Raw genomic sequence first — 11,295 nt, 5'->3', positions numbered from 1 at the left:
TTGCATCATCTGATTGTGATGATTTCCAACTCTTGTTTACTAGTGATTAATTTTGGTGACTGTTGTAGAGCAATTAGTGCGTCTCTGGAATCCAATACAGTTGCTATGGCGAGTGGAGTTACTCTATCGATAGCACCCATTCTTTTTTCAATTTCATTAAGCACAAACGATTTCAATTCATTGGCAAGCGAGTGTTCTAAGTCGTAATAAACGCGATGATAATTTATAAAATTGTTTTGATGAAATTTGAATAATTTGAACAGTTTTCAAATTGCAATCAATAATTTTATCAAATAAACACTTCAAGTATTGATAACTTTTTATCAGCTAGCTTATTTACATGATTTATTCTATCACTAACTTTCACAGTATTCCAGTATACAGATTAGAAATGATTACTGATCATAAGCTTTTATTCCAAAAGTATCATATATCTACTATCACCTGTAAAATGTTTTATCAAACTAGATACCTACTGTAAAAATTGATATAATATCTAAAGCCGATACTACAAGATGCGTTTGCGCCAAAATTCACTTTCCGTCGTTGGCTGAACATTAAACGAAGCCGTACCTAAACTAATGGGATCGAAAACGTGGCAAAATAGTGATGAACAGCATGCAACAGATATAAAATATTTTAAAATAAACTGGATGATACTGGCAAATTTGGTTTTTCAGGCAACACACGTAGCATTTAGACGCAAGAGGACAAGAAGTCAGTGTTGTTATACAAGTGTTGGTTCCAGCTTTTTTCCAATGGTGGGTACTCGTTTGACGGGGCTCAGAAAAATCGACGTTCCAATGACAACATTGGAAGAAAAACATTCGACAATCGCAGTATGACCACACGATTCTTCCAGTCATATCAGCGTTCAACGTTGGAAGCATTGGACACATCGCAGTGATCGACCAAATAAGGTGACGACACCAGAAATTTTGAAGGAAATCCACAAAACTGTAATGAAAGTGTGCGAGCTAGCATATATAGTAGACATTTCAAAAAGTTTGTTATATCGCATATTAATTGGAAATTTGGACATGAGGAAGCTGTGCGCAAGATGTGTGTCGAGTTTGCTCACAGTAGAACAAAAACAACGTCGTCAAGATGTTTCCATCGAGTGTTTGGAAATTAAAAATAAAGCCGAATAATTGCACCGTTTTCATAACTACGGATGAAACAAAATAAATTCAAAACAATGGACTGAAAAGGGAGAATCGACTCCAAAGAAGGCAAAGATCCTTCCATCTGCTGGCAAGTTAATGGCCTAGGTTTTATAGGATGCGCGTGGGATAATTTTTATTAACTATCTTGTAAAAGGAAAAACCATCAGCGGCGAGTATTTTGCGAACTTATTGCAACGTTTTGAAGAAAAGAACCAAGCAAAACGGCCGCATTTGGCTAAGAAGAAAGTGTTAATTTATCAAGACAATACACCAGCTCCAACATCCGTTATTGCAATGGCTAAAATTAATGAATTAAAGTTTGAATTGCTACCACATGCACCCTATTCGCTATATTTAGCCCCCTCGGATTATTTTCTGTTCCCAGACTTGAAAAAATGGCTCCGGCAGTTAATGGCTATTTGGAGGAGCTTGTCGAACTTATTGAACATTGCAGGGAACAGTGTATGGAGCTAAAAGAATATTACGTTGACAAATGAATTTTTTCCCAAAATTTTTGTGTTTTCCTCTGTTGGAACATTTTATATAGTATAGTATTCTATGCGCGATCCTTTCGCTGATTCGCTGATCCTTTACTTTTTTCGGCCATTGAGACTGCTGGGACGAATCCAATATCTTCGATAGCGAAGACATCGGCTCTGACGAGCTGTAACGCAGATGATAATAGCAGCAGCTGCAGCCAGAATCGCATCATCATCGCTGATCATTGTTTTACACGAATCACGCAATTCACGCTCAATGCTCAAATAATTTTTCACAACTGCGCGGTTCAGCAACAATTCGGGACGTCTATACTGCACAGTCAATGTGGACGTCGTGCCGACCCGAATAGGCCGAACCGAACTGCCACTTGGCATAGGCCGAACGGCCTGTTTTGGCATAATGTGGACGCTCCTTCACTTGCTAAAAATCATCCTCAATCGCTCGATTAAAAATTGATGTCAACAAACAAATAGAATAAAAAAAATTGATAATTCATTCAGATGCGTTTATTAATTTTTTTGATGAATATAAATACGTAGGAAAGTACAATTTCTTTTCAAACGTTAATATTTTTTTGTAAACTTTATTGATATTCATGTAATTTATAATTGTATAAAACTGCCTTGAAGATTTTATTTTAAATTTTTCAACGACGTACTCTCTAGCCGTATTCCTCGCTAATTCTAATAAAGATGGAATTTTAGGCAAATGAAGAATCTTAAATGTTACATAATCATCTCTTTCCAATTGCAGATATCCAATCAATAATTTGGGATAAATACAGTAATCTAATATTTGATAAATAGTATTATGTAAATATTCAATGTTTATAACGTCAACTAATTGATCCAGCAAATCAGTCATCTTATAATTTAAATCGTATATTAATCTTGATGTATCCGGCGGTCTTCTTCCAATATATTTAATATCCATGTGTAGCATGATTCGAAATAATTCGCAATAACCGTAATGCAAAAATATTTTACTCATATCAAAACTAGTAGCGTTATAACCATAAGTAAGTATCCTACAGGTTAACTTCGTTAATTGATCTAAAGAAAGTTGATGAAAAAAATCACAGAATCGAACAATCACCATGTAAAAATCTTCGGCGGTATTAAGCGATTCCACAGCTTGATTTATGTTATCACTTTCGATGATCACATCTACGTATTGTTTAAAAATATCTTTCCTCAGAGTACCACTTATTCTCCATAAAATACTACCAAGTGACATGTCATCCCCGTTGTAGATCAGTCTATCCCAAACTAGTCTAAAAGTTTTTGCATTTGGGTATTGGAGGCACAAAGCAAATGGGTCGATCAAATCGTATCCGTAAGCATAGTTAACGTCAGCACCGCCCAAAATAATTTCTTCAACAAATGGCGTTCTATTCGTTATAGCTAAAGCTAAAGTAGTAACGTTGTCGTATGTTTCTATATTGAAATCATCTACGTATTCTATCAAAACTGCTTGAATTTCGACGTTTTTTGAGATAATAGCTTTCATAAAAGGTGTGAGATTATTAACACCATGTACATTTGCATCGGCATTATAATATAATAACATACAAACAGTCTCTAAATTTTCTTCAGCAACGGCATCATGCAAAGGCGTATCTCCACTGTAATCTTTTGCGTCTATATACGCTCCAGATTTTATCAATAGATGTGCTAAGCGGGCATGGCTCACAGACATATGTAATGGAGTTACTTCTTCGTAGTTCGGTATGTTTACATTGGCTCCAGATTGTATCAGCTTTTCAGCTATTTTGATATTTCCACATTTTATAGCTATTAACAAAGGAGTTTCACCAGTGAAATTTCTGTTGTTAACTTCTACACTCGGTTGTGAAAGTAAAAACTCCAAAATTTCTAGGCTAAAATAAAAATACACCATGTTATAAATAAAAACGGATATACTTATCATCCCTAAATGTCTTTTGGATTTTATATCATTCCAAAACACCTTAAGGATGTTGAGCATAAAATAATACGCGGGAGCGCCAGCCATACAGTCAAGTACCACCAAGAGATAAACATAAGGCTTATTGCTTGCTCTTCATTTTCTGTTTTAAGTTCTTATCCACGCATAATTCATGGATATTAAAAAAACTTTGTTCTAGAACATAACACGTTCTAGAACTAAAATTTTAGAATTCAAAACCCAAAGTTAAAGCTTTCGATGCTTGGTAAATATCATGTCTGTATTTTTCTTTTACCATAGGAAGAATGGTAGATGTAAAGTAACTATATATTTGATGATATTTGACTATTTTGTATGTTTAAAACGTACAAAGACCTTCAAAAACATGTCGGGAATTAAGTGTGTCAAAATTAGTTTCAGTACTCCTGAACTTACAATTTTAACTCTAAATAATGTATTTCCAAGATCTTATTCTAAACATTTTACATGTAAAACAGCTTTCATAACTAATTTATAGCTTAACTGTTAGAATAATTATAATAAAACTGCTATATTGTCGAAAAATTCATAAAAAATCGTGAATAAAACGATTATAAAACCATTTAGATGCTAATAAGTCTCCTCATTCCAAAACTTGAATCATATAGTCTCTAAATAACCAAACTTGTATGAATGTTAATCAATATGTCTCTGTCCGTGTGCATCAGGATAAACGCTTCTAAACTGTCCTCAGTACATTTTACTGTGCAAGTTGAGAAATCTTCATCATCATTATCTACTGTTTCTCCTACATCTTCAAGTAGACATAAATCGTTATCTATACTTTCCCTGTTTCGATTTTTATCTCTCTTTATTTGTATTAACTTTTCTTGACATTCAAACTAACAACACTCTATTTATTTTTCTTTTTTTATTTAAATATATTAAAAAAATTTTTGGTGCAATAATAAGATCAAGACTGGACCCTGCAAGACCAAGACCATATATTACACTGCAAGATCTTGGTGATTGTGAAAGGAGTTTTTTTAGTAAAATTGAAATATTAGCAAGCTGTGTTACTTTATTAATACACTGTATAATGAAATAAAATGATAAAGGAGAGAAAGAATGGGAAATGCAATCAGTGGAGGAATTAGAAATGATAAAAATAAACAGACATTTTCACAAAACTTAGTTTAGAAATTTTTATTAATTTTACGAACAAGTTGGCAAAATGGTTCCCTAGGCCGGCCCTGTCCAGCTACTATGAAATTTTAATAATTCGGCGAATTCGCGTGACGCTTTTCGGGCGGCGTCTTTCATATTTCTTATTAATGGCGGAACTTTATTTCTTTTGTTTTTTTTTGTTCTAGAACTTTGTAGAATTTTAAATTGGTATATTAATGATTTGTGTAAATACAGTTATTTAATTTCAAATAAATAGTCGTAGTGAATGGAACGAGTTAATAAGTGAAATTTGTAAGTGAATTATTATAAATAGTGTATAGTGTATAAATAAATTAAGAAGGTAAGATACAGTGTTGATTAACTCACCCCACGAATAGAATGTAAAACGTTACATTAATAAAAAAACTGTCAAAGATTACACATATAGACAGTTGTATCGGAATGAACGATTTTTTACTATTAATTTTGGGATGCATGCCCTTAAACAGATAACTTACTTATCTTTAAGAACAGTGACGTGTAACGGAGTGTTACCGCTACTGTCATTAATATTAATCGACTGCCCTCTTCTGACTAGTGATTTCACTCTATCATAATCTTCCTCAACTAAAGCCTTCAATACACCATAAACCAATAATGAGTCTCCGTTATCCTCTCCTAAATCATAATTAAAATAATGTCTATCCTAAAAATAAAAATGACAGAAGGTATGAATGATCAATTCAACTTGAAATAATTTTGGAAATATTCAGTTTAACTATTATACATTAAAGATTCCCATAAGTATAGTTTGTAAGAATGGGTGACTTTTAAATGAAAAGGTAATTTTCTATGAAAAATACATTTTTTCCTAGACAATCTTTTGTACACATCCAAAAGTAATCTTGTTGAAGATATCCAGACATTTGTTTGAATTTTTAATGCGAGAGAGTTTTCAATTAGCATTGAGCAATTGAGCAACACCCACTTTGCAGATAGCTCTAGATTTTATTAAATATTCTGATGTGGGTACAGTAAACGAAGCTCCCGAACGCTCAGCATCATCCATCTTAAACAAACAACAACTTACAAATCATTCCACTGGACGGAGCACTTTAAGGATAATATTCACGTTACTTTCCAATTATTTTTCCACGTTGAAGATAATGTTCAATCATGATTTCTCCATATTTACTCGACTAGAAAAGAGTTTTCTTTATATGAGTATTTTTGACAGATGGGATGAACTTCAAAATGACAAAATATAACAAATATAAATCTTAAGTGAACACAATAAGCTACGTAACTGTGAGAAATTGCAACTACAAATTTGTCGGTCGGTTTAAAAACACCTCTACTGCATTTGAACTATAAGTAGCTTGAGCAGGAACCACATGACGTTCAGTTGTGAAAAAAATTGATCCTGCTGAATATAAACAATACACAAAAGAAGCCTTATACGTGGACTGGTGAATTGAATTTGCGAAATACGTATCAAATCTGTACAAATAATAATTCATGGATTTACGTATCGTCATTCAATAGTTTTTGGCTAAAAATAGCATGGTTACGCTAGTTTGCTTATTTTTCTCGAGTTCACTGATCCCGTGTGAGTGTGAACCCCATACATCCAGTAGTAGGAGTATTTTCTCTGCTCCAATATCTACAGTTATGTTCCAAGAATGGTTGTATCAGAAAAGATTTATTCGTCCAATGGCTTCAGCACTTTGTCATCTATGCAAAACCATCAGAAAACGAAAAAGTGTTATTAATATTAGACAGTCATGTCTCCTTGGCAGCCTATGATTTTTGCAGGGCTAATAATATTATAATGTTATCCATTCACAACCCCACACGTCGCATAGGACTTAGAAGTTGCATTCTACGGACTCCTCAAATCATATTATAGGAATGAGTACAATCTTTACATGAAATCCAATGCAGGAGAAAAAATATCTCCATATGAAGTTTCCTTACTGTTTCGGAAAGCTTTTGCTTTGGCTGCATCAGTTGGTAAAGGAGAGTCAGGCTTCAGAGCAACAGGTATCTACCCAATTGATCCTTCTGTCTTCAAAGATGATGATTTTTTGGCGGCTGGTGCTTTAAATGGCCCAGAAGAAATAGCAGTATTTGATGATGGAGGTGACACTGCGATTAAAAAAGATATTTCATCAGAAATCCCACCTAAAGCTGCTGTAATTGCTTCGACTTCAAAATCAGTATCTTCTCTCGATTGCAGTGCTGAAGACCTCCTTCCAAAACCAAAGAAAAATATTAAAGTGATAAAACCGAACAGGAGATCTAAAAGACATTCGAGTATTTTAACATCTACACCACTGAAAAACTTATTGGAAGAAAAGGAAGAAAGGAAAAAAGCAAAACTGGGAAAAACCAAGGGTGAAACAAATAAAATGTGAGGTCTTGACGAAGACGAGAGAAAAATACTAAATTCACCCGAAATCAGAAAAAGAAACGATGCAATATCATCTGGCTCTGATATTGAAATGGACGATATCTGTAATGACAATGAAAATAATGAGACAGATTTCGTCTCATGTGTGATTGTTGTGTTGTGTGTTGTGAATAATAAAATGTGGTACAGGTGTGTCATATGTAGACAATGGGCACACTCCCTGTGTTCCCCCATGTTACGACAATACCGTCAAAGTAACTAATTAGATTTTCAGTTTCGTTTGTATTTTACGACTTAGAGTAACATGTATGTTTCATTTTCCTTCGATCAGAATAAATGTATGTTTTATATTTTGACTTTTATGCCCAAATTTCGTTAAGTGACCGCCATTACCCCATTGTACCCTATCTTCAAAGATTTTTTCTCGATGTTTAGCAGAACAGATACGGTAATATCTAATTATTTCTAAAGTATATTCCATTAGACCAGACACTATTGCTGATTTAAAAGTTCGGATAACGGAATAAATTAACAAAATAACCCTCGAGATCGTAAAAAATGTTATACCAGAATTCCAAATTCGCCTCGGCTATTGTCAAGAAGTGAATTGTGGTCATTTTGAATATTAAACTTAATTATAAAGTACATTATTATCTTCATTCTACATAAAGTTTCTAGTTATAATTCCACCAAATTTAAAAAACTTTATATTGCTGAACAGAGGACTTTTTTATTTAAAATCTTCTAGGGTGTACTAGAGGGGATAATATCTTCATACTATAAATTGTCAATTTAAGAATAAATATCGAGGTTTCAGGTTTTTTTCACATAACACATAGTAACATTAAAATTGATTTTTTCCATGCATATAGACTGCATTGTATATATTAAAAAGAGGCAGAAATTTGTCATTGATTTCAAGAAATGAAGATATTGAAATTTTCTCATGAATTGAAAAGTTCTCTATACGTATTGCTTCATTTATATGCGAACTAGAAATTTCATGTGTGATATAAAAACAATATCATCAAAACAAAAATCTAATTCTCTGCCTGTATATTGTTATTATTTTTAGAAGAATTACGTATAGGTATTGTGGATGAATTTACTTGAATAATTCTTCCCTACTTTCAATACGTAGATATGTCAAAATATTCTCAAAATACCACAGTCAAAAATGAACGTAGTACAATTCATTAATGTATATATAACTTACCACTTCCAGGAACAATTCTTCCTCAAATCGGTTTCTGTTACGACGAGTAGCCATCGTTAGATGTATGAAATGTAATGTATGTTTTGATACAAAAATAGATTTACAATCTATTTTCGCATTAAAATTAGGTTAAACATATATGTGGCGTTGAGAGAGCTAGTTTGGAAATTTACCAATAGCAGGTGTTAAATTTAAATGAAGCGCGTTGCTTAAATGATCCTTCCTGTATTAAACATCAATATTACGTTCAGGTAATTTACTAATATCAACAAAACTCTACCTTATAAACCGGAAAAAGAATAGTAATGGCAGGGGCTTCGGGATTCACTGAAGCGCGGCAGATTAAAATACAGAGGGATACCTTGTATCCGGTTAAGTACCTCCACCAACTATATATGATCCGCCGGTCAATGATAGATCAGATCAGTAAAAATTGATCATCAGAAATTCTCGAACGCGTCAGATTAAGGTAGGGTGAGTTAATTACATGCTAAAAAATTCCGTAAATGACGTAAAGAAAGGGGAGGGCTAGAAAGTTGTGCAAAAAAATGACGACATTCTCGAGCGTTGCTAAACTTTTCTTTTCAGTTTGAAGGAAATAATCCAAGAATAACAAAAAATATATAATCTGGTGATTTCCACAAGCCGAAGTAACAAAAATCCGTCCATAAAATTTAGTGCGTCCAGCTATGTGATGCCTATATTCCCCTCTCCGCGTTTGTATTCCTCCCTCATTCTTTCTCTATCTATTACTTCCTCACTCCGTCTACACTCTGGTTTCTGCATATATGTAATACTCCTATATGAACAGTTGGTATTGGAGAAAACGTCCCTACGTTACGGTGCCGAAAATATTAATTTTCTCTCTCGTCGAGACACTTTATCTATGCTGCGCATGCTTGAGAATGTGCAGAACGGAGCTAGAACCTCGGCGGATAGAGAAATCCATGATGTAAAGACTACAAGGCGTGTTCATGCGCAGCCGGATAGCCACAGCCAATGAGAGGCCCCTTCTGGCCAATAAATTCAATGCGGGAATTTGAATCTTTTCGTTTTAAGATTGTTATGGACGAAACGTTGAGCAGCGAATGTGATACAAAACTATGAAAAATTATTTCAGCATAAGGTTATTTCAATAAGGACAATTCTTAGGGCCAGATTAAGATTTATAAGGCCTGGGGCTAAAATAATGACGGGGCCCCTTAAGGAATTCGGAAACCCGGAAAAACTCACAAAATAATATCAATACGTTAGATTTGTGGTATGAACACATGAAAAAATACAGAATAATTTCCAAATGATGGGGCCCTCTTGGACCTGGGGCCCGGGGCTCAAATTAATGTGAATTCAATAAATTTAGATAGATTGAAAAATTTTTGCAACGTAAAGAATGTATATTATAATTTTTTTCGTTTAACAAGGAGAATTAGATAATAAATAAAATGCATCGTATTTTTTAACAATTTATTAATAAAACAAATTGTAATTATGGCGCTACTTACTAATATTTTATACTCATACAGCATTTCTGCTAATTTTTTTTACACTTATGATGAACTTTCACTGGTAGATAGATTCTCAGTTGGCACTGCATCTTTGGAGAACACATAGATATTTGTATCTCCACTAACAATCAAGTGCTCGGGCTTTTGCACGTAGCAACTTTTTCTAAAATGATTCGAGCACATTCTTGCTATTCAAAAAATAAATATTTGATCAATGGTAAATCAACCACCAAAAAAATATAGTATAAACTTTTAAACACTTACCGTGTTGGATGTTAAGCTGCCTTTCTCAACAAACTTTTTTCCATTCGTTAAGTAATTTAATATCTTTTGTAGGAAATCAATGGAAACTAATATCTTCACCTCTACAATTCGTATTGTTATTTGTGCATGAAGGTACAGAACAAGAAGGCATTTTCATTTCATTAACTACTCTATACACTCAATGTAAATAAATATAAATCAGCTGGTGACAGCCAATATGGCGCAAAGGGGCACTGCGCAGTAGAGGTTGTAAATTGATCTTCGGTAAGAACATACCTTGTAGTCTTTACATCATGGAGACATCGTTGTCATTCTATCTTCCTTAATCGGAACAGCTTCCACTTATAGAAACTGTCCATAAAGAAGTATTACATATATGGGTTTCTGTTGCCATGATGCCATCGCAGCTAATCACAGAGACTCGTTCGTGGCATGATAATATTTACAACGTGTTTCCAAAATTTTGGCTTCTTTTATTATTTTAATATAAGTTATGTGGATTCATGTTTAACAATGTATATAAATAAAATATTTCTGTTTATAAATATTAACTATGAGTGATATTAATATAAAGTGTGTAGTTTGTGGTGAAATTAATTTTCAAAAATCAAATTCTACCGATGAAGATGATGATCAATTAATAATAACATTTCAATTTTTTAAAAATATTTTCTTATTTGTATTTTATTTCCTGAGCTTTTTTAATAATTGAGTTGTCAACTCAATGATAAAAAAATAAAAAAAAATTGTTGTCAGAATAGACGATAATGAGACAGCACGACTAGGACATGAAGATGAACCATATAGTATATCTAAATTTAACGCGCTTCAGTATTTATAAATATTCTAATAAAGTCAAATTATTATATGAGTTCACTTAACAAACCCTTATAAATTCTGACAACCCTGATTAAATTTGTTTCCTTATTTTCAACCCTATGTCCACCCCATCATGCAAACCATCAGATTAACGAACGGACATTATTAAAGATACGTAGGACACGGATGCTATCAATATCTGACGCGCTTGAGTATGTTAATGCAACAGTTTTTTTCTCATTTTCTAAAAACTGTAGCCAATTTTATTATCTAAGCTTCGCAACTCATTAAGTCTCTATGACGCTCGAGTAAATCCCCATTTAGCATCGTGGGCTCCCC

General features: G+C 33.4%; 2 protein-coding genes across 2 annotated transcripts in view; one reads left to right on the top strand and one right to left on the bottom strand.

Moving 5' to 3' along the window:
• The window catches only part of LOC130443351 (myb-like protein X), a 44,553-nt gene extending 34,286 nt beyond the window's left edge, over nt 1-10,267 (top strand). The window contains exon 7 of the mRNA XM_056777922.1: nt 10,210-10,267. Within this exon, the coding sequence (XP_056633900.1) occupies nt 10,210-10,267 (58 nt within the window). The remainder of the gene's footprint in view (nt 1-10,209) is intronic.
• On the bottom strand, nt 2,158-8,471 carry LOC130443214 (uncharacterized). The gene is made up of 3 exons (XM_056777733.1): nt 8,369-8,471; nt 5,258-5,445; nt 2,158-3,546 (listed from the first exon to the last, which is right to left on the bottom strand). Exons 1-3 carry the CDS (start codon nt 8,420-8,422, stop codon nt 2,160-2,162), a joined length of 1,629 nt encoding a protein of 542 aa, XP_056633711.1. The 5' UTR covers nt 8,423-8,471; the 3' UTR covers nt 2,158-2,159.
• Nucleotides 10,268-11,295: the final 1,028 nt, after the last annotated feature.

Source organism: Diorhabda sublineata, chromosome 4 (genome assembly GCF_026230105.1).
Source record: "Diorhabda sublineata isolate icDioSubl1.1 chromosome 4, icDioSubl1.1, whole genome shotgun sequence".
NCBI classification, from domain to species: domain Eukaryota; kingdom Metazoa; phylum Arthropoda; class Insecta; order Coleoptera; family Chrysomelidae; genus Diorhabda; species Diorhabda sublineata.
This window is presented reverse-complemented; position numbering and strand designations above follow the sequence as displayed.

Coding starts and splice junctions, on each gene's coding strand:
- LOC130443214 (XM_056777733.1), bottom strand. CDS start 8,422: ATGGCTACTCGTCGTAACAGAAACCGATTTGAGGAAGAATTGTTCCTG. Junction 5,446..8,368: donor AAGAATTGTTCCTGGAAGTG/GTAAGTTATATA, acceptor TTTTATTTTTAG/GATAGACATTATTTTAATTA. Junction 3,547..5,257: donor GTCACTGTTCTTAAAGATAA/GTAAGTTATCTG, acceptor TTTTTATTTTAG/CCTAGAAATTTTGGAGTTTT.